General features: G+C 47.9%; 1 protein-coding gene across 1 annotated transcript; it reads left to right on the forward strand.

Annotated features, from left to right (window-relative positions):
• Positions 1-1458: 1458 nt before the first annotated feature.
• ALG8 (ALG8 alpha-1,3-glucosyltransferase) lies at positions 1459-25983 on the forward strand. Its single transcript, XM_066588254.1, has 13 exons — positions 1459-1611; positions 3806-3884; positions 4844-5037; positions 6324-6433; positions 7262-7329; positions 14393-14519; positions 14607-14710; positions 17658-17778; positions 18255-18394; positions 20193-20332; positions 20444-20541; positions 22315-22387; positions 25608-25983. The coding sequence occupies exons 1-13, from the start codon at positions 1487-1489 to the stop codon at positions 25837-25839; spliced, it is 1611 nt and encodes a 536-aa protein (XP_066444351.1). The 5' UTR covers positions 1459-1486; the 3' UTR covers positions 25840-25983.
• The last annotated feature ends 1088 nt before the right edge of the window (positions 25984-27071 follow it).

Genomic DNA, 27071 nt, shown 5'->3' on the forward strand with positions numbered 1-27071 from the left:
TTAGATATTAGACAATGAGGGGGATCAATGAGTGGAACAGGTTGCCACAGGAGGTGGGGAGTTCTCCTTCAATGGAAGTGTTCAGACAAAGGCTCGACAGACATCTGTCTGGGATGATTTAGTGAATCCTGCTCTGAGCAGGGGGCTAGACCCGATGACCCTGGAGGTCCCAATAACCCGGATGACCCTGTTGGACCTTGGAGGTCCTGATGACCCTGTTGGACCTCCCGATGACTCCGTTGGACCTGATCACCCTGGAGGTCCCTTCCAAATCTACCATTCTGTGAATGCAGTTGCCCATATGCCCGTGTTTTTGCCCTAATGCCTACGGCCGGATTTCATGCGGTGGAAGTCCGCGGCATTACCCCGCAGCTATTGGGTCCTATTGAACCTACTAGCTCACTGTTCACGCTGCGGAATTCCGCGGTGTGAAATAACCCGCGGAATGTCCTATTTGCCGCGGGAATACGCGCGGCCGGCTTCCATTGTAGTCAATGGAAGCCGGCCGTCACTCTATACTTCCTCTGTAGCACAGCGTGAATACGCTTCCCCGCCCACCGCGTCATATGACACTGCGGGACTCCAACAGCGGAATCGGGAGGTATGGGGTCCTTGGGGGGGGCATGGCGGACTCCGCTGCCGTATTCCGCTTGTAGAGCCCGTCACGGCTGTGGGCATGAGCCCCAAGTATGGACGCCTCACGTGGGGTCTCCTGGGTGAACAGATTTTACTCCTCGGTTCCTCTGAAGTAACGATTTCCTAAACTCTTGGGTGCGGCCAGCAGGTGACCCCGGCACCACGTGACCTCAGGCAGCCGGGAGATCAGCTAGTGCTGCCATGCATGACTGCAGTGTGATGTACATATGGAGGGCGGGGTACAGTCACAGCCCGTCATCCCCTGCCATGTGCACCCCTGGATGTGCTGGGGTCACTGTGCTATCAGTGCGGGCCTCTAGGGTCCGGCCCCATCCTCCTGGCAGCCGCCACAGTATAACAGCCGCTCCTCACCGCTCAGCTCCCGCTCTTCTAGGCCCCGCCCCAGCACGCTGACGTCACCGGCCCTGCCCGGCTGCATGTTAGCACTAACTGCTTAGGTTAAGCAGCGCTGCTGATTAGAGCCACCTGATTGGCTCTTCGGCACCACGTGACTACACAGCGTGGGCGCGCATTGCCTTCAGCAGCCGTGCACTACACACTACACTTAAGCAGCACGGGGTTAGGTTTAGGGTTGCGGTTTAGGGTTGCGGTTTAGGGTTAGCTAAACCTAACCCTAAACCCCAACCCTAAACCTAACCCCGTGCTGCTTAAGTGCAGTGTGTAGTGCACGTCTGCTTAACTGTATTGTGTGGTGCACGGCTGCTGAAGGCAATGCGCGTGCACGCTATCTAGTCACGTGGTGCCGAAGAGCCAATCCAGCAGCGCTGCTTAACCTAAGCAGTTAGTGCTAATATGCCTGCCGGCTACCGTGCTGTCTGGGTGTAGCAAGATGGCGGCCGCCAGAGGCGGAAACGTGGACATCGGAGCCCGGAGCCGAGTGGCCGGGGATGGAGGGTGGTTTGTGACGCTGGCTCTGGGGGTGACCCTGCTGAAATGTCTCCTCATACCAACCTAGTAAGGAACCGACTGCAACATGTTTCGTAATGATAGAGAGGACTACAAGTCCCAGCATGCATTGCTGTGTTGGTGATGGGACCTGCTCCTGTGGGTTGTGATGATATGTGTCACACACTGACTGCAACTGTATGGATGGCACATATATACTGCATGGTCAGAAGTATGTGAACCCTCAGTATCTCCCTCTGCTGCTCAGTTATACCGCTGTCACATTCTGCACTCTTCAGTATATCGCAGTCTGAGCTGATAGGAGGTGTTTGTGTTTTATATATACACACACGGGGCTCAAGCAGACGGTCGGGCCGGTCGGATCTCTGCGAGAATCCTTGCAGCGGGATGCAACGTGTGACCCACTGCTCACCTTCTGCGGCGTCTCCTCCTCCGCTCTGGTGTGTGCCAGCTGCCGCCCAGCCGGCACATGCACAGAGCAGAGCCAGCGCGCCAGCGGTGACGTTTCTGTGCGAGCCTCGCACAGAAATAGGCCATGCCGCGATTCGTTTACCGTGCGAGTTTTCACGCGGTCAAATTGCGTCCATCTGCATAGAATCATATAAACTAATGCAGCCCTACGGCAGCGGGCACGGGCGGAAATACTGCTGGAATTACTGCCCGTGGGCATTCACCCCCTAAAGGAAGTTGTAATTTTGCTATAAACCCCGTCCTGCGGCTCCATCTCCGTCAGATTTGTAAATGATGAGAGTTGTGGTGATTAGATGGACGGTCTTGTCACCGGAGACCCTAAAAGTGGTTCCCCCTTGGCCTATAAGAGGCTCTCGGAGGCTCCTTGTGTAGTGGCCTCTTCTTCCGCTTGTAGAGCTTGTTGGCCACTAGACGCCTCTACGACACAGAGAAGAGATGTCACCCCGTTACCAGAGAGGGGCGCATTATTGGGATGTGAGAAGCTGGATGGTCGTATCCATGAATTGTCCCCCACCAGCCGTTTTGACCAGACTGTTAGGAGGTGTTGGGACCAGTGGATGTGTGAGGGCAAAAGGTGACCGGGCTCAGGACGCCCCCCTACAGACCACCAGTAGAGAGGAGTGTCTGACTATACTGTTAGGGGGTGTTGGGACCAGTGGATGTGTGAGGGCACACAATGTGACCGGGCTCAGGACGCCCCCTACAGACCACCAGTAGAGAGGAGTGTCTGACCAGACTGTTAGGGGGTGTTGGGACCAGTGGATGTGTGAGGGCACACAATGTGACCGGGCTCAGGACGCCCCCTACAGACCACCAGTAGAGAGGAGCGTCTGACCAGTGGATGTGTGAGGGCACACAAGGTGACCGGGCTCAGGACGGCCCCGACAGACCACCAGTAGAGAGGAGCATCTAACCAGACTGTTAGGAGGTGTTGGGACCAGTGGATGAGGGCACACAAGGTGACCGGGCTCAGGACGGCCCCGACAGACCAACAGTAGGGAGGAGCGTCTGATCGTCCGACAAGCACCAACAGCTCCAACTGTTTAATTGTCTGTCATCCAGAGACAGGGGGCGCCATCATTGTATCCACTTGACACATTGAGAGCGTCAGGAGCCAAATCTTAGTTGCGTCTGTCCAGATGAAAGAAGCGGAGTATGAAGAAGAGGATAGTCAGCGGCGCGGCGGCTGCAGAGCTTCACAACCGCTCCGCTAACTTCTTCCCGCGACGGGTCCTCTTCAGAAACCTTTTGTGATTACTCTGGTTATCTGTTTAGTACGAAAAATGGTTGGATGGTCTAAAACAGTCGTGTCTGATATGCAAAAATACAAGAAATTGCGAAGGGGGCAAATACTTTTTTCACTGCCCAGGACTTCTATTTTGAGGGTGAGGCTCAGACACCAATGAGGTAAAGGGATTGGATGCCAATATTACATGTATTATTTATTTATTTTTCCGTTGATGACCGATCCTCAGGACAAGTCATCGGATGATCTCAGGGGTCCGCCGGCCTGATTCCTGACCTCGCTGTCAGTATGGGGAGTGCAGGAAGCAGGTCACGCTGACCATAGTGCGGTGGTCAAGGTTGGGGCTGTGCCTGCATTACTGCCCCCGGTGGTGAACTACAGACAGTGCGATCTATTCCAGCCCTTTATGTAGTGACTCCAGCCAGAATCGGCTGATCAGTGGAGACCCAAACCGGCGGACCTGACGATCAATAATACTCAAAAGTCCCCGATAAACCCCGGTAACGAATTATTTTCATTCCACAGTCATTCTACAGATTTTGAGGTCCATAGAAACTGGCTGGCGATCACCCACAGTCTGCCCGTATCTCGGTGGTACTATGAGGTAGGTGTACTGGTAACACTTGAGGAGGTCACACAGGGAAATCCCAAAAAAGTGAAAAAAAATCTTTTTTTATTTGTTAACCAATAGTCTATTTTTGACAGAACGATAACCCACAAAAGGGGGCGGGGATTTATGCAAACCCCGCCCAAAAGTGGGTACTTCAGAGGTGTTCTCAAGTCTTTTAGGGGCAGGCCGTAAGGGTACGTTCATAGGTGACTATTTTAGTGCAGATCCAAATGGAAATCTGTGGTGGTGATCCACACCTCTTCTGCTTCTTGTGAATGTATCCATAGGTGTGCCTTTACATGGAGGTAAGGGTGCTTTTTATGCAAATTAGCAACAGCTCCACCTCTTCTGTGATCCAGTTCAAGGAACTGTTCCTTTAAAAACAGGACTAGTGATAAGTACACTTATTGAATTAAAGGGGTTTTCCGGGGTTGTCCTTGGGACATCAATAGTTGATCAGCGGGGGTCCGCATCTCGGGATCCCCACTAATCAGCTGTTCACTGGGCCCACAGTCACTATAGACAGAAGTGCAGCGGCCTGTTGCTATTGCAGGTGCAGCCCACACTGAGTGTAAGGGATTACGAGCCTGGGCCGTTACATGTAGTTTTAGTTTATTTTTTTTATTAATTTTTTTTTCTTTTAAACTTTTTTGAACCTTTTTAATGCTAAATTATTATTTATATATATTTTTTTGTCTCCCGAGGGAATTTGGAGATGCGATTCTTCGATTGCTAGGGTACTACACTGCATTGCTTATGTAATGCGTTCTACTAAGCCTATGACTGCAGCCTATTAGACTCTACGGGTCGAATAGTCTAAGCTACATGGCGGTCACGGATCATGGCCAGCCTGGCGCTCTCTGCCCTTAGTCGGTGTATGACCTTTAACCTTGTAGCAGTACGTCCATTTGTCTTTACTACGTCTATGAACCTAATTGTTGATTAATCTGTAGGCGACTTCTGAGTGGACGTTGGATTACCCCCCGCTGTTTGCGTGGTTCGAGTACGCTCTGTCCCACCTGGCTCGGTACTTCGATCCGGAAATGTTGAAGGTGCTGAACCTAAACTATGCCAGCGAGAATACCATCCTGTTCCAGAGGTTCTCCGTCATCCTCACCGACCTCCTCTTCATCTATGCAGCCAGACAGTAAGCGCCAGGCAGACGGGTATACGTAATTACACTAAAGACTGATTGAAATTATTACCAGGCCCCTCCCTCCTATTGAGGCTCCTCCCCCTTAGTGTAAGAGCTTTTTGCTCATCTAAACTTTTCCCACTGGTGATGTAAGAAGTTTTCCACGGTCCAATGATTCCCCGAAGGCCCGTTAATTCCTGATCTAACGCAAATATGCCCAACGATAAAGCGTTCGTTTGTCGCTCATCGCATCTTTTACCGTTAGCGGCACGTTCTGGTTTTTACCCCTTGCGTCCTCATCATGCAGGGTTTGTATGGAGCCCCTTCCCTTCCTCCATGTATGGCAGGTGCCGGCTGTCTGACAGCTGACACCCACCCGCAATAGCTGCGATCAGCATGAACACTGACTGGGGCTGTTAACCCTTTAAATGCTGCTGTCAGTTAAGTATTGCTATCAATATTTAGAGGTGCTGCTCAGTTGTATCTGAAGGCCCTGAGTGCTACCGTCACTGATTGCCTGTCAGAATGCAGTATAATGTAATAGTTTGGTATCAAGGTTCAAGTCCCCCCCCCCCATGAGGACAATAAAAAATGTAAAAATTACTTACATTTTTTTTAATTAATAGAAAAATAAAGGATAATAAGGGTTTTTGATATTAAAAAAAAACAGATTTTTGTGGACGTAGTGATGCCAAAGTAATGCATAATTTGGCCCACACGGTGAACATTGGCAAAAAGCCCCCCAAAAACATAATGCCATTAATGTGTTTTTTTTGTTTGTTTTTTTTGTCATCCAATGTACACAAAAGTCGTACTAATGGAAACTACAGGGCGTTCCACAAAAAACCAGCCCCTGCACCACTATATCGATGGGGGTAAAAGATGGCGGCAGAAAATAACTTATTTTTAGTCAAATATATTTTATTTTTAAAAAGTAATACAAAAAGTATGTAAACTTTGTATCGTAGTAATCGTTCCGATCCGCAGAATAACGTCATCCTGTCATTCTTGCCGCAGTGCGTACGCTGAAAAAGCAAGGCCCCTTCAAAGATGGTGGATTTTTTTTCTTTGGTTTTTCCATTTCACTCCGTTTAGAAAGTTTCAAAAGTTTTTCAGTACATTGAATGGTACCACGGAAAAATACCGCTCTCCCCGCAAAAAAAGAAGCCCTCCGCTGCATCGATTGGTGCAGAAAAACTCCTAAGGGTTTTATTTAAGTGGGGAGGAAAAACCAAAGATGGTGAAGAAAAAAAAAAAAGCTGTGTCATTAAGGGGTTAACTATGTACTTTTGATCCAGGTGCTGCCAGTGTATCAATGGAAGAAAAGATCGGAGGGATTTGCTGGAGAGACCGGCATTCATCCTCGCTGGACTTCTCCTCTGGAACTTCGGGCTCCTGATTGTAGATCGTATCCTCTGTACATAAATACGGTTACAGCTGGGATACACCGCGGTCGGAGCGGAAGCCGCTGCTCCATTCTGTGTCGTGGCGGCACTTGTAACTGCAGGCGCAGATCAGTGGCAGCTGTGCTTTTGACTGCAGGCTGGGGTCCCATTGATTTCATTGAGCGCTGCGCCTGCAGTTATGGGCGCCGCCACTACACAGGAGTCGGAGCAGCAGCTTCGCTGCAACCCCGATGTGTCCTGGCACTGATAGCAGGTGCTGCCTGGAAAACCCCTTTAAGTAAATTCCCTTTTCTCACCCATCTTGCACTGATCTACATAACATTTTTTTTCTTCTCCAGTTGCATTTAAAGCTGCATTCAGGATTTTGCTAGTTCCCTGTCACTTGTAGGAGCCCAGATAGCAGGAGTTGCAGCACAGCTATGAGGTTTGACGGCAATGGCAACCAGAAGAAGTATTAAAAAGTGACGACTCTTTAAGTGACTTTCCAGAAAGTTATGGATTAAGTAAACACTTTCGTCCTGTTGGCGTCTTTAGTGGTCTATAGCTGTTCCTGCACACATGACCCGTGATGGCAGTGATTGGCTGCAGCAGTCACATGAGTGTTGCAGGATGGGAGTGGCAGGACCCGAGGCAGCAGCGCCGGGCACCTCAACACATTTTAAATGCTCATTCCTACATAGTTCCTTTTTTTTCCACTCAGTCCATTCTCTGTCTTTACTAACTTTTTGAGAAGTTCCGGAAACTCCCTTTAAGTTTGTGTTTTCGTTGCGTTCTGTTGGTCCTCAGTCTGTATGCAGTCCTTGTTGTTCACGTCCTCAACGCGTTCTCAGATATCCACTTCCAGTATAATGGCTTCCTCTCCGGGATCATGCTTCTGTCCATCGCTCGCATGTTCCAGGTAAGCGTGATTTGGCGGTTATTACATTGTAGTGAATGGGAGGCCCTCCTGGGACCCTCCTCCATGAACTCTGGCTAAATCATGCCATCCTCTATTATAAAGTCTTAGTGGCTTCCTTCCTGAGGGAGGCTTTACATGGTCACTCGAAATAGTCGCTACAACGTGCGATGGACTATTGCGCGCTTTTAGACGGAGTGATTGTTGTTCACTTGTCCAATTTCGCCATCGCTCATCGAATTGTTGGGAGCATTTACATGGGCTGAAATATCGGTCGTTGATTAGTTGGGTTCTTAGGCAGGCATATGTTTGAAATTTCGACCCCCGGCGCAACACTCTGTCATTGGTTGTCGAATCCACTGACTGCACATAAATACCAATCTTCGAGGAAACTTTCGCTATGATATAGCTATTCATGAATGAATAGCTAAGAGCTATGTGTGATTGGCTGAGCGCTCAGCCAATAGCTAAGCAGTAGCTGCTATTGGCTGAGCGCTCAGCCAATCTGCACAGCCCTTTCAGGAGGCGGGGATTTTTAAATCCCCGACTGCTGAAAGAGCTTAATAGCAGTGCCGGGGAGCCAGCAGGAGAGGTGAGTAATAAATTTTTTTATTTTTTTACACACTTATTGATGATTATCGGGGAAGGGCTTATATTTCAAGCCCTTTCCCGATAATCATTCCGCGGGGCTTGGGAGAAAGCAGTGCTTTCAATGGGATCGGCAACAGTGCCAATCCCATTGAAAGCAATGGGCTAGAATGCCGGGAACCTCTCCCACAGCTGTGGCAGAGGATTCCTTCATCCCCGTGGTCATGAAGGAAACACCTGCCACAGCTGTGGCAGAAGTCCGCAGCATTCTCCATCTCTTTTCAATGGGGCTAGCGCTGCTGCCGCTGGCCCCATTGAAAAGACTGGTGATATGTCGGCGTGATGCCGATATCCCGGCGTCATGTCGTGTTTTGTTTTTTTTTCTCACACTGCGATGTGAGACCTTAACTTTAGAATCGCATCGCAGTGGAGAAAATATCGCCAGTGGGTGGGAGCCCTAATAGGCATACGAGTCTGAAGACCAAGGAGCATGGCGCTGCAAAGGCTGCAGCGTCTCTTCCTTCTGATGACATCTTGGGGGTCATTTGGTGCCAATGTCGCTTTTACAGAACCAAAAAAGTGTTAAATCCTATAGAATTTTTGAAAAATATTGAATAACGCAGTAATGACCAATAATGGATCTATCAGTCATTGTCCACCACGGGGGCTATGGAGTGGGTTTGGGAGCCGAGCCGTACTTCATACCCTGCAGCTGCCAGCTGTTTCAAACAGCCGCAATCAGAGCTAGCTGTGATCGCAGACATTTAACTATTCAGACCCTCTTACACGGGACGACTGGGGGCAGTTGGGCCGACGGTTGTCTCAGCGATAATCATTCTTTATGGAGGAGTGATGATCGCTCAGTGAATGGAGGTGCAGCGGCCGGGGATTGTTTGGACCGTCTGCCTCCATTCACCATGAACAGGCAGTTGTTCAGATTACCATCTGCCTGTTTACCCGGGCCGATTGTCTTTCAGTTGTTTTGCGCGCCCTGAACGATAGGTGAACAAATTATCGTTCGTCTTTCAGTCGGTTCATGCATTTACACTGAACAACCCTTTTTCCCCCAGTCGTCTCCACGACAGCACCAATTGAGATTGCCTCCTCCTGATAGGACAGGAACAAACTGAGAGGTTAAAAGCTCCCCCCCTTCCCCACTTTCCTCAGTGTCTTCCTGTCCATGAATGCTGGCTAAATCATGCGATCCTCTAATATAAAGTCTCAGTGGCTTCCTTCCTGAGGGAGGCTTTACATGGTCACTCGAAATAGTCGCTACAACGTGCGATGGACTATTGCGCGCTTTTAGACGGAGTGATTGTTGTTCACTTGTCCAATTTCGCCATCGCTCGTCGCGTCGCGTGTACAGTGCGATGACGTCATCGCATCTGCATCAGGAGTGGAGGGGGCGGGGCTTAGCGCAGGAGCGCGAAAAAAAAAAAAATAGGAACCTGAGAGAAGCCAGAACAAACCAGCACTACAGGTCGCAGGGTGTCTGCAGCACCGGTATAGTAATGAGTGCTCCAGCCCCAGAGACAGCTGAAACCTCAGCCTCAGCGGCCGTAAGTAGCCAGTGCGGCAAAAAATACAATGCAATTATCCAGTGTATTGTGTATGGAAAATTGCATATTTACCCGCAAAAAATACAATGCAAATATCCAGTGTATTGTGTATGGAAAATTGCATATGTACCCGCAAAAATACAATGCAATATCCAGTGTATTGTGTATGGAAAATTGCATATTTACCCACAAAAAATGCTTTATTTGTCAGGGGGATATAAAAAGACATCACCCCCAGAACAAAACTCAGAAAATGCGCGGATTGCGGGATAAAACTGCCAGCTACGTACCAGAGGCCTCTATGCAAGGCATGCGTAGCTAGGCTAGTTAAAGAGGAATCAGGAGGACGTTAGGAAGCTGCTGAAAGAAGAGGTAGATCAGCCCTAACGTCACAGCTGGCGCCGCCAGCGAAACGCCAGAAAAGGGCGTAGGTTCCTGACGAGCCTTCCGACTCAGAGAGTTCCATCGGTCGGAGCAAGAGGAACAGGCGGCCGAGGAGTCCTCAGATTAGGAGGACTACAAAAAATACTTATTCCATCAGGACGACTTAATGGAATTGATTAAGTCAGTCAGGGCTACACTAAAAATGGAAGAGCCCAGAGAACCACGTACCCTACAAGATGAGATATTTGGGGGACTAGGGGAGAGGCGCAAGCATACCTTCCCTGTCCACAAGAATATCACCAAAATAATCCAAAAAGAGTGGAGCCGCACAGTTAAAAGATCCCATGGATCGCAAAGCTGAGGGCCTTCTAAAGAAATCATGGGAGGCAGCGGCAAACAGACTTAGGCCAGGGATCGCAGCCACTTGTGTGGCGCGAACTCTGGGGGTACGGCTAGAACAGCTACAGCTACACCTAACCAATAAGACGCCAAGGGAACAGATCCTAAATTCCCTTCCGATCCTGCGTATGGCAGCAAATTGCCTAGCGGACGCCGCGGCCGAAACTGTCAAACTCTCGGCGACGGCTACAGCCCGGTCTAACTCAGCCAGAAGAGTGTTATGGCTGAAATCGTGGTAAAAAATAAGCTATGCGCCCCAAAAACCCCGGAAGAAAAGCCACAGAGAGGGAAGACCTTCTTCCGGGCCCCAAGGCAACAGCCAGAGACCTACCGAGGCAAGGGCAAGACAGGCCGCTGGAGTTACCCCAAGGGGGGCAGAGGAAGGAATATCCTCTTTTACCCCCACCAGGGGGAGCCAAATCAGAGACCCTGACGCCATCCCCGTAGGGGCAAGGCTGGAGGGCTTTGTGGATCAAGGGGCCACGATTTCCGAAGGCCCATGGATCCCAAAGATCTTACAGCAGGAATACCGGATAGAACTGGTGTCCCTCCCCAGAAGAAAATTCATTATCACGGGAGGCTCCAAACAGTTACACCTACTAAGGCAAACCGTTGGGGACCTGCAACAACTAAATGCAATATCCCCCGTACCGCAAAACGAGGAGACCCAGGGCCATTATTCCAGGCTCTTCCTAGCAAGGAAACCCTGTGGGAAACAGCGGATGATAGTGAACCTGAAACCTCTGAACACCTGCATCAGATACAGAAAATTCAAGATGGAGTCCATCTCCTCAACGATAAAGTTGATCCCCAAAGGAGCCTACAGGGCATCCATCGATTTAAAGGATGCTTATTTCCACGTACCGATCCACGAGGGGTCCCGGAAATACCTAAGGCTCGCAGTGGATATGGGCAAAGGAATAGAGCACCATCAATGCAGATGCCTGCCCTTTGGGATCTCCTCAGCACCCAGAATCTTCACCAAAATTATGGCGGAGGTAGCCGCCTACCTGAGGAAGAAGTCGGTCCAAATAATAGCAGAGTCCAGAGAACTCCTAACGAAAACACCTGAGGATAGTGCTAGAACTTCCCCAATCCTTGGGACGGATCATAAACTGGGAAAAATCCAGCCTAGATCCCGACAAACAGAAAACGTTTCTGGGTATAACGCTCGACTCAGAATCGCAATGCTCCTGCCTAACCGAGGAGAGAATACAAAAAATCCGACTGCTAGTCAAAACCTTTTTACGGAGACCATTATGCACAATTCGGGAAGCCAGGTCTCTCCTGGGAAGCTTGATTTCAGGCATTCCAGGAGTGGCATGGGCCCAGGCTCACACCAGAGCCCTGCAAGCCTCAGTCCTATCCACGTGGGACAAAAAGTGGTCCTCTCTAGGGACAAGAATGTACATTCCAAGCGCGGCGAAAACATGCCTGCGTTGGTGGGCATCCCCAGAGAACCCGCGGAGAGGGGTTCATTGGCTACAAAACCCAGCCACTCACATCACAACGGATGCAAGCGCCTGGGGATGGGGAGCGCACGTGGGGAACCAGTTCTTTCAGGGCCCATGACCTCAAAGAACAAAAGAACAGTCCTCAAATCACAGGGCGATCACGGCAACCCACTTGAAGGGGACGCTAAACCAAAAGCGGCCTTTCTCAGCAGGAGGCAAATGGACCCAGGAGAATGGTCTCTCTCCCTGAAAGCATTCAGAATCCTGATCAATCAGTGGGGGACCCCACAATTGGACCTGTTCGCAACCAGGGAAAAATGCCAAAGTAAGCAATTTCTTCTCCCTCCGGCCAGGAGATCGTCCGACAGCAGTAGACGCCCTAGGCCAAGACTGGGGAGAAGGGCTGGTGTACGCCTTCCCCCCTATACCGTTAATCCCCAGAGTCTTACAATATTTCAGAACCCAGGTATGCACACTAATCCTGGTGACCCCCTTCTGGGCCAAAAGAAGCTGGTTCGGTCTTGTAGCAACTGAGCGTCCGGGACCCAGTCATCTTCCCTACCTGGACAGGTCTTCTATCGCAGGGCCCACTGAGCCATCTGAGCCTAGACAGGTTCCACTTAACAGCATGGCTCTTGAGGAATCCTCACCAAAAGAGAAGGGATTCTCAGAGATAGGAGTAGAAACGTTAATGTCCAGCAGAAAAAAGACTACCCACCTTATCTACCAGAAAGTTGGAGAAGGGTCTCCTCATGGAGACAGGGAAGGGATCGCGGGGATTCTATCTCGGACATCCCTCTAATCTTAGAGTTCTTACAGAGGGGCCTAGAGACGGGCCTCTCTCCAAGCACCCTGAAGTTCCAGGTCACAGCCCTTAGCGCCATATGTGACACAAAGTTCTCCGACAACAGATGGGTCAACAGGTTCCTAGCAGCAGCAACTAGATTACGGCCTGGGCCCATAAATCTTTTTCCAGACTGGAACCTTAACTGGGCCCTAGGGGCCATGACAACGGTACCATTCGAGCCGATCGAAGCACTACCCATAAAAATGCTTACTATTAAGACCATTTTCTTAGTAGCCATCACCTCCGCAGGACGGGCTAGCGAGCTGTAGGCCTTGTCCATTCGCCACCTGTTCCTGAAAATCTCGGCCACCGAATTAGTACTTAAAACGGACCCGGCGTTTAGGCCAAAAGTAGGATCACATTTTCATAGGTCCCAGGACATAATAATCCCCTCAAATTTTAGTAAACCTAAAAACGAGGAAGAAAAAACCCTCAACTGCCTGGACGTTAGGAGAGCAGTCCTAGGCTACATAGAGGCGACAAGCCACTGGAAGCGGGACGACAACTTGTTCATCCAGTTCAGTGGCCCAAATAAAGGGAGCAAAGCAGCAAAAGCTCCATAGCCAGGTGGATCCACCTGGCCATCAGAGTCCTATAAGGCCCTCCGGGAAGGAAATCCCCTTAGCTCTTAAAGCCCATTCTACAAGGGCAGTAGCATCCTCATGGGCCGAACATAGCTCAGCTTCGGTCGAGCAGATATGCAAAGCCGCAGCCTGGAAGAAACCCCACATGTTTGTTAAACACTATAGGGTAAAAGTGCAGCAGGACGAGGACAGGGCCTTCGGCCGCAAAGTCCTCTCGGCAGCAATCCCACCCTAGGGAAACTTTAGTTGGTACGTCTCAATTGGTGCTGTCATGGAGACGACTGGGGGAAAAAATGGATTATACCTACCTGATAATCGGGTTTCCAGTAGTCTCCACGACAGCACCCGTACCTTCCCTCCCTAAATTGATAGAAAAGAAACTATGTAATATAAAGAAACATATAATTTTATAAAAAAAAAAAAAAATTTTAAGTTGAGCTCCTACCCCGGCAATTCGTTAGAATCCACTGAGGAAAGTGGGGAAGGGGGGGGGAGCTTTTAACCTCTCAGTGTGTTCCTGTCCTATCGGGAGGAGGCAATCTCAATTGGTGCTGTCGTGGAGACTACTGGAAACCCGATTATCAGGTAGGTATAATCCATTTTTTCTGAACCTTTTATATGGGTGCGTTCACATGTTGCAGATTTGTTAAGGAATTTACTCATCGGATACGTAGTAAAACCGCTGTTTAGCGTTAGTCCAGTTAGCGTTTGCGTTTTTTGTTAACGCGAATCACGTTGTTAAAAAAAACGCAAGTGTGTGGGAGCCCTCATAGTAAACCTTTTCACTGTGGAATATCCACAGTGTTTGCACAACATGTGAACGCACCCTCAAAGCTCTTCTCCACTTCGGACAATACCTACCTGAATGTTCCCCTGCTGGGACCTCAATGTTCTGCTGTAATCTTTAGGAAAACCTAGTTGTAAGTGTTCAGTTTAACTTTAGCACCCCCGCAGGGGAAATAAAGTATTACAGCGTCCATTAACTCCAGTGGGTTGTCTGTAATGCAGGATTGGACAGTCCTCCAGAGCGAGAGACGCTCTTTATGATCTCTCCGGCCAGCATGTGAGGATCTGGATTATGATTTCCCCCCCCCCCCCCCCCCCCACCCCACCCCCTGCTATTTTCTCATATAATGTGCAAAGTGGAGAGCCCCTTTAAGAGGTTGGAGGATGTTTTAAAATGTAAATGATGATGAAATAATGAACTGATATATATATATATATATATTTATATATATTTCCATCTTTCAGAAGAGACCCCTGGAGAGCGCACTTCTCTTCGCTGTCCTCCTGAACTTCAAGCACATCTACCTGTACATCGCCCCGGCGTACGGCGTCTACTTACTGCGGTCTTACTGCTTTACGATGATTAATGCAAGTCAGTAACGGGGAAGGTGGGAGTGCCGCTTCCTTGGACCCCACTCTGTGCTCGCGGCTCAGTCTCTTCTCTTGTCTTGTTCCACAGATGGATCTGTACGTTGGAGAAGCTTCAGTCTTCTGCGCTTCCTTGCTTTGGCCTTTATAGTGTTGTCCGTTTTTGCGATTTCGTTTGGACCCTTTATATACTTGGTAGGTATAATCCGCCATTGTGTGCGCAAATGCTACGATTTGTAATGGAACATTTTATAGTAAAAAAGGGCAGACCAGTAATCCAGAATATTTGCTAATCTGGCATGTGATGATTTACAGGAGGCCTTTAAGAGGTATTCTAATCTCAGCCAATCATAGCCAACATGTGCATACCCCTCTGTATGTTGCATCTGAGTGGGCTATGCTACACTGTTTCCATAATTCTGGCTACCCCCGGCCACCATGTACAGTCAGGGCCAGGGAGCTCAGTCCTACAGATAGACGCAGGTTTCAGAGGTACGACCCGCATCAATCAGACTGGCATATCCTGTGCCTATGCCATAAACGTCTGAGATGGGAATACACCTTTAAAGGACATATAACATTGAGAAAAATATAAGGGGCTTTAATGTTTATTAGAAATATGAAAACCTTTTTGAATATCTTACTTCCATGCAGAAGTTAAAGGCCCAAAGCCTGAGGTGGCACTACTGACAACTTCTGATTGTCGGGTGCGTCATCGTCATGGAGACCAATCCAACTCGCCATCCATATCCGCATCTACCTCCGGTCCGTCATGGAGACCAATCCAACTCCCCATCCATATCCGTATCTACCTCCTGTCCGTCATGGAGACCAATCTAACTCACCATCCATATCCGTATCTACCTCCTGCCCGTCATGGAGACCAATCCAACTCCCATCCATATCCGTATCTACCTCCTGTCTGTCATGGAGACCAATCCAACTCCCCATCCATATCCGTATCTACCTCCTGTCCGTCATGGAGACCAATCTAACTCCCCATCCATATCCGTATCTACCTCCGGTCCATCATGGGGACCAATCCAACTCCCCATCCATATCCGTATCTACCTCCGGTCCGTCATGGAGACCAATCCAACTCCCCATCCATATCAGTATCTACCTCCGGTCTGTCATGGAGACCAATCCAACTCCCCATCCATATCAGTATCTACCTCCGGTCCGTCACAGAGACCAATCCAACTCCCCATCCGTATCAGTATCTACCTCCGGTCCGTCACGGAGACCAATCCAACTCCCCATCCATATCCGTATCTACCTCCTGCCCATCATGGAGACCAATCCAACTCCCCATCCATATCCGTATCTGCCTCCTGTCTGTCATGGAGACCAATCCAACTCCCCATCCATATCAGTATCTACCTCCGGTCCGTCATGGAGACCAATCCAACTGCCCATCCATATCGGTATCTACCTCTGGTCCGTCACAGAGACCAATCCAACTCCCCATCCGTATCAGTATCTACCTCCGGTCCGTCACGGAGACCAATCCAACTCCCCATCCATATCCGTATCTACCTCCTGCCCATCATGGAGACCAATCCAGCTCTCCATCCATATCTGTATCTACCTCCGGTCCTTCATGGGTATATTTGTAAACATTGATGTAGATGGTGATTTTGATCCACTGTCTCCATGACAACAGGGCACCTGACAGAAATGAATAGCGGACATGGTATCCTTACACTCTCTCAGTAGTACTGCCTAAGGCTTTGGGCTGTAAATTAAAGAAACCAGATCTCCGCTTAGAAATGAGATTTAATGCATTTTTTTTCAGGTTTTTAACCCCTTAACGCCACAGGATGTAAAGTTACGTCCTGACTGCCTGGTACTTAGGACGCATGTCTACATCCTATTGTCTTGTGCATGGCACGGGATCAGAAGTTGAGCCATTGCCATCTGCAGTGGAAGCCAGCTGTGAGACCACCGATCCCTGCTGTTAACCCTTTACATGCCATGATTCATGTTGATCGCGGCATGTAAAGGGTTCACAGGGGATGCGTGTTCGCTCTGTGATTATCGGCTCGCCTAGCAATAATAGAATGCAGTGCTGACGTACTGCAATGTATTATCATAGTGATCGTGCGTTAAAATTCTTTATAGGGACCTAAAATAAGTGTTTACATTTTTTTAAAAAGTCTCTATTTGTTCATTTAACCTCCCAAAAAATGCAATAAAAATGGGGAAAAAAAACTGTACCCTAATAATAGTCGCAGCTAGTCACACAAGAAACAATCCCTCACAGAGATCCTCCATCAATGGAAGAGTAAGTTACGTAACTTAGCATGCAGCCATCCCAAGAAAAAGGTTTCTAAAAAAAAAAGGTTTTCTTATTGTGCAAAAGTGGAAAACCTATAAAAAAAAAAATCTATATATATAAACAAACTTTGGTGCCATCGTAATCACACCGACCTGCAGAAAATGCTGCATGATTAATGCAGCAGTAAAAGCAAAAAAAAAGTCAATGGCAGAGTTGAAGTGTCTCTTTTTTCTTTTGTTTTTCTCCCTGCCCTCCCAAAAATTTGCTTAGTTATGAAATACATTATATGTACCCCCAAAAAATGGTGATACTAAAAACTACAGTTCGCCATGCGAAAAAACAAACCCTAATACGGCCCTGTTGACAGAAGAATTTAAAAAGTTATGGCTTTTGAAAAGCGAAAATGAAATTTCTCTCCCCCCCCCCCCTTAAAAAAGCCTCACATCCTTATGGCCAAAATAGGCCTTCACTAAGGGGTTAAATGGTACCATTGAAAAATACAACTCGTCCTGTAAAGAACAAGTCCTCATCTAGCCGGAAAAATAAAGTTATGATTTTTTTGAAAGTGGGGCAACAAAAATGAAAACGAGAAAAGTCAAAGTGCCGCGGCAAGAAGGGGTTATGGGTATTGGGATCTAGAATTTGGGTTTGACCAGGACAACCTCTGTACAAAGAGCATGTGTAACGTACTTGTGGTGTTTGGGTTCCAATGAAGAAGGTGTTAGTCTATTAATGGGTAAATTAGACTGTTAGCTCCTGGGGAGATGGACTGCTGTGAGCGCTCGTCCTCTGCAGAATATGGTGGTGATGGTGGTGATGATGATGATGATGATGATGATCTCCTATATTTGTTTATTGCAGGGTCAGCTTCCTCAGGTCTTGTCTCGACTCTTCCCTTTTAAGAGAGGCCTCTGCCATGCCTACTGGGCGCCCAACTTCTGGGCATTGTACAATGCCGCCGACAAAGCCCTGTCTGTGATTGGTAACTATCGCTCCGCTTTACCTTACGAGGTCCTTGAGTCGTCCTCCTGGGGTTCTTGTGTGTATCTCCATCTGGGAAAGCTTCCAATACGGTTATCATTGCAGCTGACACAAAGTTTGTCACCCAACTTTCTTGGCCTTTGAACAGTAACTCTTCACTGTGCCGACTTATACTGTTCAGGTTGGGTCCTAGGAAAGCTGAGTGACAAACCCGCGGCCATATTGGTTTCCATCTGGATATCACAGAAAAGGGTAAACCTATTGAACAATTCCATTTTTCTGTGAGGTGGTGGTCACCCTGCTTTCCCAGAAATCTGAGAGGTAAATCTTCTTAGATTTGTAGTGAATTATAACTCCAGGAAAGCTGGGTGAATTCCAATAGCAGCTGTAATGGCGGCCAGAATGTGCGCCCAGAAGCGGATACAGGGGGAGACTTATTATGGTGCGCAAAAGTCTTCTTCCTCCTTCGTGTTTCAGGTGTGAAGATGCAGCTGCTGAGTCCGGCTTCAGTCCGCACAGGATCCATGACCGGCGGGTTGGTCCAGGAATTTGAACACAGCGTTCTTCCATCCGTCACACCTATGGCGACTTTAATCTGCACCTTGATATCTATACTGGTAAGGAACGGGCTTTACAAGCTGCCCGCTGCCATGTGTGCCCTCTGTGCCTTGCCGTGTGATGCTTATTAAAGGGGTACTCCAATCAGGATAAACATATTTAGGATAGATCATCAATTGGGTCCACTGCTCGGGACCCCGTGTGATCAGCTGATTGGGCGGCTGCTGTCAGTGCCGCACTACACTGCAGTACGGAGCGGAAGCTGCTGCTGATTTCTGTGTAGTGGCCAGCACTTCCAATCCATGATCTGATCCAGAATATATTATAATCAGCGTAAAAAATACCAGACAGGCTTAAAATTCAACAGATTTACTATCCAGCAGGAGGCGCTGTGGAGTACCTGTTACTCTTTAGGCCTCGTGTCCACAGGCTTAAATTCCGCAGTGTTTTTCCCGCACGCGGATCCGCGCCCCATAGGGATGCATTAGACACCCGCAGGAAGTTAAATACCTGCGGATGTCATTTTTCCCATCAGGCACGGATCCGCATGCGGGAAAAAAATGGACCATGCTCCATTTTCGTGTGGGTCTACCGCGGGGACGGCTCCCGCAGGCTTCTATTGACGCCTATGGAAGCCGTCCGGATCCACGGGAGACCTGTACCAGAATTAAACTCACCTGCTCCAGTCGATGTAGTTCTTCCCTTCGCGGCCGGATCTTCGGCCCGGCGGATGTGCGCGGCACGCCGCCGGGCCGAAGAAAACAATCCGGCCGCGAAGGAAGGAAGATCCCCATCGCCCGGAGCAGGTGAGTTTATTCTTATTTTCAGCCCTCATGTCCGCGGGGCAGGAGGGACCCGCTACAGGATTCTACATGAAGAATCCGCGGCGGGCCTGATTTTCCCCGTGGACATGAGGCCTTAAGACTGTCTAGTCTACATTTTGTCCACCTTTCAGTTGACTTGGTTTACATCATAAATTGTGCCAAAATCTTGTTCCAATTTGCTACAATTTGTGGTGCAGCTTTAGTCCCGCCCCTTAACGAAGAAATTACCATTTTTCGGATACAGCAAAAAAAATGTTCGCAAATGTCTAAAACTCCTAGTAAATGTGGTGCAAAACACGTCTGACTGTTGTCCCTCTAGGAAACTGTTGAATGTTCAGTAGTAAATGAGCCCCTCTTAGTTTGTACCGTCTGAGGGTCATTTTACACGGAGTGAAGACCCGTTCCAGCGATGAGGCGTTCGCTTCAGACTGCAGTCAGTATACACAGGAAGATAACTGCTAAAATATTGACTTTTCCGCTCATTCACTCCACCGCTGGTTGTTGGGGGCGCTGCATGTCTGCGTAAAATGAACGACTAGCGATGAGAGAGAATTATCAGTTCTCTCTTCGGCTGCTTACACGGAACGATTATTGTTTAAATTGGCACGATGGGACGTTTCGTTTTTCGATCGTTGTGTGTAAAAGAGCCCCAACTTTAAGACCATTTAAAGGCCCTTTTATACGGAATGATTGTTCAAGCCAGTGACAGTGACGATGGTTCTGCCTGATCGCGGACAGCGACTAACGATAATCGTTCACTATCCGTTCGTTTTCTGCAGACATTAACCCATCGTTGGCTCCTTCAGTTTAAATGCCGATCGTTCAGTCCTTCTCACTTATACGGCGGGTGTGAGCGAGCCAACGATGTATAAACGGGCGGCACAAGAGAGAACTCTGCCATCGTTCATACGGTAAAGCGGCTCGTCTGCACGGCCCCTCAGTAATTGCGCCCCGCTGTCGTCTCCTGAGACAACCCTCTTTCGCCCGGTCTTGGACGCCGCGGGTAGAACGCTCTTTCTCTTCTCTCTTGCAGCCGTCGGTTTTGTGTTTGTGGTTTAGACCGCGGGGACCTCAAGGCTTTCTGCGCTGCCTGATCCTCTGCGCCCTCAGCTCCTTCATGTTCGGCTGGCATGTCCACGAGAAGGCCATTCTCCTGGCAATTCTACCTTTAAGGTGAGCGGAAGTAAGATTTATGTACTTCTGCTATAAGATTATATAGAATTATGGCTCACTGTAAGGTTTTTTGTTTTTTTTCTAATATTTACTTTTGCGTTTGTCATTTAGCGTCCTGGCAGTCAGCGGTGTGAAGGATGCTGGGATATATTTCATTCTAACGACTGCGGGGCACTTCTCCTTATTTCCTCTTCTTTTCACTCCTGAAGGTAAAAATATATATATATGGAGTTCATATTCGTGCATCTCGGGACACAAATCTTACGCAATTTTCCCCAGCATTGCGAGTGCAACGCAAGGTTTCCCATTGAAAACCATGGGAAACACTTGCCGATCGTGAAATCCGTGCCGGAGGATTGTGACTACTGAAGTGATGAAAGGCGTTTTTGAAACAAAAATGCCTGACTTCTGCGGGTGCGTCACACGTTCCCAAGCGGAATATCACGCCGCACGCCGAGCTCACCCATGTCACATTATAATCGTTAGATGCGGTTACTCCTCCATCTCCTGGTTGCACTAGTAGTTCAGTATAGACTTCCACTCCACCATTGGTTCATTGTGGACACGCCCCCTCTGTCACCCAATTGGCAAGGGGCGGTGTTACCAATTGTGCACTTCGGTCTGCTGAGATGTGGTCTGTCATACAGCGAGACCTGCGCCGCCGCTGGAATTGCCACTTGGTCATTATGGTAGCCTAGATCTTCTGAAGGCCCCCAGGGCTGCCATGAATGATTGCCTATCACATCTTTAAAGAGTTCCTGTCAGAACGCAGTAAACTACAGTACTAGGGTATTACGTTATGCTGTATGAGTGATCAAACCATCACAAACTGAAGTCCCCTAAGAGGATGTAAAAATGTGAAAAAATAAAAGTAAAAAGAAAAAAACATTTTTACAGTCATCAAAAAATGTAGTACCACTTCATCCACAAAACTCCACATTATTAAAATATCACTTTATTAATCCCATATGGTGAACGCCATAAAAAAAAAAATTCTGGCAGGATTGATTGATTGCTTTATTTTTTTTTGTCATCCTCTATCCAAGAAAGAATTGAATAAAAAATCCAAGTCTCATGAACCCCAAAGTAATTTTTATAAATACACACAAAAATGGGCCCCCACACAGCCAAATCGATAATAAATAAATATTTTTACCATTTTCAGACCCTCATTCCTTTTTTTTAAATTTTTTTTAAAGTATTTTTTAATTTTTAAATCACACAACTTTAAAATATTAAATAAATGTTGTCCCCGCCATAATTGTACTGACCCATGGAATAAAGCGAACGTCATTTTCAAGGTACCATAAATGTCATAATTCGACCTTCGTTTCCCAACCCCCAACGACGCCCCCAAAATAAAACAAAAACAAATTGTACTTTTTCTCATTTCTCCCCACTTAGAATTTCTTTTAAGGGTCTCCAATACATTCTATGGTATGTAAATGCTACAACTGAAAAATACAACTCGTCCCGCAAAAAAAACAAGCCCTCATGTAATAGGTCACCAGAAAAAAATAAAAGGGCTATGTTGCCTTTTTTTTTTTTTTTTTTTTTTTAAGTGGGGAAGAAAGAAAAAGGGGGGGGGGAAATAAAAAAAGGGCTGCAGTGGGAAGGTGTTTAAGGGCCACCAGTAATAACACTCTTGCACAATATTCCCATGTGATCTAGTGGGCCATCAATCCAAGGTCCTGTCCCTCCTGGAGATGGGAGTTCCACCGTAGGAGCATACAAATCCCAAAAAGATGAAAGAAATATTTCTCCTGATACTGCAAGAAGTGCTGCTCTGGAGCACAGACTGCTGCTCAAATAAGTGTCCATGCTGTGGAGACTAACAGAATAAGATTGTTCATGAGCACATGGGACGCTTTACTATTCGGGATGGGGGGGGGTTGATGTATCTCAATCTTTGTGAAAGAGAAGCAGGTGACTGAAGAGCGGTGACCTCAGAATTGGGTGCTAACCGAATGTTTTGTTTCCAGAGTTGCCTATTAAGATTCTGCTGATGGCGATCTTCACCGTGTTCAGCTTCCATTCATTGACTGTTCTGTTCAGGTAAGCAGGATTCACAGCTCCCCTCACCCATCTTTTTTAGTCTTGGGCTGGTTTCAGCCTGCCAACTCTGCAGCACTGAAGTTCAGAAACAAAGTGTCGGGTTATTACAGATGATCTCTCCGATGTGAGACCTCAGAACTCCTGTTTAATGTCACTTGGATATAGAAATCTGAGGTAATCGGGGAAAAGAAACTCAAAATTTTGTTGCACAACATCAAAAATGTTCTCACTATAAGAGATGTCAGTGTGGCCCCCTTCATGACTGCACACCTGGAGCCTGTGGTCAAGTTTTTGTCATACGCGTTATAGCAGATCATGACTAACGGATGCAATGGCTTCAGGGATGCCACAGATCATGGTGGGTGTTGAGTAGGGCATGTAGACTCTAACAATCCCCGGCGGAAACATCACAAGTTATAAGGTCCAAGGAACGTGGAGGCCAAGGAAGAAGTTCACGATCGTCACCACCTACATGGGCGATCCATCTGTGTGGTAGTTTCTGCTCACTTCTGACTCCATTGTGGTGGTGGCGGGGTGCTGTCCATTTGAAAGATGAAACCTGGTATTTCCTGTTCTCGCTGCAGCAGACGCCATACCTGTAGCGTCCAGGTACGAAATCCCCGGGATCGTTTCCCTATAGAAGAAGGGGCCGTACTCTGTCCTACAGGTTATAGCGCCAAACACATTCACTTTGAGGGAGTCACTCATACACTCCATGTAGACCGGTGGGGTTCCCCTTCCCCAGACATTACGTTTACTGCCTGAAAGGTGGAAGGCGACTTCATCCCTAAACACTAAAGACTCGCAGAAATAATGGCGCCCCGCTTTTTCTCCCGGTTTCAGGGCCAGTAACCGTTGCATCGGTGGGGATAACATCGCAACAACTACAGCAGAATAAAGCTTTTTGGGCCTCATGTAGCAAAACTGTTTAACTGTAAGACCTGCGCAGCAATCACAGCGCAGTGTTCATTTTGGCCGAGCAGCTTGAGAAATAACCTGCACTGTGATTGGTTGCTATGGGCAACAAGAATGCCTTATAGTAGACAGTTTTTTGCTAAATGAAAATTTTTGGGAATTTTTTTCCATTGATATGAAATTTCGGTATCTAATTTCCATCTATGATAGAATCACCGGCTGGGTTGTTCAGGGAAATGCGGTGGATATAGTATATCTTGACTTCAGTGAGGCATTTGACAAAGTATCTCATTCCACACCTATTGAAAAAATGACCAAATCTGGGATTGACAAGGCAACTGTTAGGTGGATTCACAACTGGCTGAGTGATCGTACTCAAAGAGTGGTCATAAATGGCTGCACATCCAAGTGGAGGAAGGTATCAAGTGGGGACCACAAGGCTCTGTCCTAGGCCCAGTGTTGGTCAACATTGTTATAAATGATCTGGAGGAGGGAATTGATGGGAAACTGATCAGATTTGCCGACGAAACAAAGCTAGGAGGTATAGCTAACACTAGGGAAGAGAGGGAGAGGATTCAAAAAGATCTAGAAAAGCTTGAAAAAGGAGCGACGACTAACAGAATGGTATTTAACAAGGAGAAATGCAAAGTCCTACATCTGGGCAAGAAAAATGAAAAAAGCACATACAGAATGGGAGGAATTGGGCTAAGCAGCAGCACATGTGAAAAACACTTGGGTATACTAATAGGTCATAGACTGAACATGAGTCAACAATGTGATGCAGCAGCCAAAAAGGCAAACACAATTCTGGGATGTATTAAGAGAAGCATAGAGCCTAGATCACGTGAGGTCATTATCCCCCTCTACTCTTCCTTAGTCAGACCTCATCTGGAATACTATGTCCAGTTCTGGGCACCCCACTTTAAAAAAGACATCGACAAACTGCAGCAAGTTCAGAGAAGAGTTACCAAGTTGGGGAACAGTCTGCAAATCATGTCCTACGAGGAACGGTTAAAGGATCTGGGAATGTTTAGCAGAAGAGAAGGCAGAGAGGAGACTTAATAGCGGTCTACAAATATCTGAAGGGCTGTCACAGTGCAGAGGGATCAGCCCTATTCTCATCTTCACAAGAAAAGACTAGAAGCAATGGGATGAAACTGAAAGGGAGGAGACACAGATTAGATATTAGACAGTGAGGGGGATCAATGAGTGGAACAGGTTACCACGGGAGGTGGGGAGTTCTCCTTCAATGGAAGTGTTCAGAGGCCGGACAGACATCCATCTGGGATGATTTAGTGAATCCTGCACTGAGCAGGGGGTCGGACCCGATGACCCTGAAGGTCCCTTCCAACTCTACCATTCTGTGTGTTACTAAACTGAGTTCTGGGGTTCTCGCATCAGGGGGGGATCATGTGTAATACCCGGTACAGCATTAGTGGGGTTCTAACCGCACTCACAGCGAAAAAACTCTGCAGTGAATTCTAGTCATGTAGCGGATATGCCGCAGCGCTTCTGAATCAAACACTTGTGGGGGTAACGGGGGTCTCTGTATCTGTTTCATGCAGGCTGTGGTTCAGCCAGGAGGGATCTAGTATCCAAATCCCTTTAACGACCGCCCATAATTCTTGACTGCAGCTGTTAATAAAATGGGCTTTTATTCTGACGGTGGCTGCATCAGAAGCCTGCACGGGTTCGCCATGCCAGGGAGAGCAGGTGCTCGGCTGTCGTATTACAGCCCAGCACTTAGTCTAACACCAGGATCCAAAGAAAACTCGGTTCCCCGGTGTTTAACCCTTTTAAGCACTGCAGTCAGTACGAGTCGGGCATGTAAAAAAGCCTGTCAGACTGTGTCACCCATCAGACCCCCATTATGTGATCGCAGGGTGCCAATTGGTTGCTATGGTTCTCGGAGATTTAAATATAGCTTACAGGTCTGCCAGCTACTTGGCGTTTTTTTTTTTTTCCCTTTTTTGTGCAACGTAAATTATGTCAGTTACAAGTCTGTGCGCCACTTTTATAAATTTTGTGTTCTAAAAAGATTTGGCGCAATATTTATAAATAAGGGCCACTGACTTTAATAGGAGCTGTAAAATGTATGCAGGGAGCTCCCCCTAGTGGTGGCTGTGGGTAGGCAGACATTTAGCATGTATTTCTATGGCTATGTGAAGGGAATGGTTATGAGGGCTCTGCTGATGAGGAAGCATTGTGCTGGCACTGTATGGGGCACATTGGCAGTCGTTATGGGCAGGGTTTACATAGTTTGGTGCTGGTTCTCTTATCTCTGACATTCTCGTGCTTCTTACAGAAAAGAAGGAAGACTACTGAACGGCATGGAAGCCCTGTATGTCTGTGGCCTCATACCTATGGAATTACTGTGTGAGATCATTTACCCCCTGACCTCCTGGCAGCAGCGTCTGCCCTTCATCCCCCTGCTGCTGACCTCCGTGTACTGCGCCCTGGGCATCGCCTACTCCTGGATCAGACTTTATATTTCCGCATTCGGTCGACCACTACTGACTCTCAATAAACGTCAATGAAGATCCGTCCATCCTTACACCAAATCTGCCGGGGACCACGAATGACTTTGTAGAGAAACTTATTTTTGTACCGTGTCAAATGTAAAAGCAATGTTTTTGGGAGTTTTTGTATATAAAAAAAAAAAAACTTGGCGATAAATGACATCACAAATGTGTCTGAAACTGATTGGTTGTCTAGAAGTTGGCGGGATTGGGGGGTGTATGTTCTTACCCGCCTTCCTCAGAGGAGATCCAAGTGCTGAAATGCCTATCTGCATCAAGGCCCATATAGGAGTAGAGAGCCGTGGGGGTCGAGATGTAATCTGTACTGAACGCCCGCTGAATCGGCGATTTGTTAGGATGTAGATTCCACCAGGTGATGAAATGGTTCTGCAGGAATCTCGGCCCCTGCGGACAGGAAGCTTCTTGTAGTCGCTGCAGATTAGATGGCGGTCCTGACATGTTCTGTCCGGCTGACAGGAAGGGGTCAGCGATTCATGATGCTGTTTTGTGTATCCATTCCCTGTGGTTACAAAGATCTCTGCTTGCTGTCATTGTACCTCCAGTGGATGAGTCTATGCAGGGGCTTGGCTCGTTACAAGAGAGAACTAATAAACTGAACAGGCCAGCCGGCGCCTGTGTGCATTCACTGACAACAAGCTGAGATCTTGAACATGAAGCTGAGGAATTGCGACACACAATCTATTAGCCATTTATAGGACTCTTCATGTTACCTGCTCAGTGCTGCATAAAAAAATCGGCTACACTTTTAAAAATGTTATTCTTTTACACCTGACCCACAAGTAAACGTTAGTTTGTCTTCTGGTCGCATCTATCGTGCGGCACGTCCCCGGGGCGTCATGAATCGCCCCGTGTGGGTCACATAGTGACAGGATATCGGAAAGCTTTCAGTTAATCAGGGTCCAATCGCTGGCCCCCCACTAATCCTGAGGAAGGGCTTCGGCGCATGCTGAAGTGAGGACAGCGACAAATGTATACTGCGACTCTGTTCATGTCATTGGGGCAGACAGAGGTAACCGAGCCGAGTGTTCAGCGATCTGCCTGCGCCAGTGTGATGAATGAGTCCGCAGCCGCTGCACTACAGAAACGGGAGTAGGGATCGCAAAGTGTGAAATAGGGGAGACGGCCGCAGTCTTCACCCATCCAGTGGATGGGAGGGGGGGGGATGACTGACCATCACCCTTTTTAGGCCTCATGTCCATGGGAGGCTCTGATTCCGAACGCAGGAGCCC

Source organism: Eleutherodactylus coqui, chromosome 1, assembly GCF_035609145.1.
Source record: "Eleutherodactylus coqui strain aEleCoq1 chromosome 1, aEleCoq1.hap1, whole genome shotgun sequence".
Classification (NCBI taxonomy): Eukaryota; Metazoa; Chordata; class Amphibia; order Anura; family Eleutherodactylidae; genus Eleutherodactylus; species Eleutherodactylus coqui.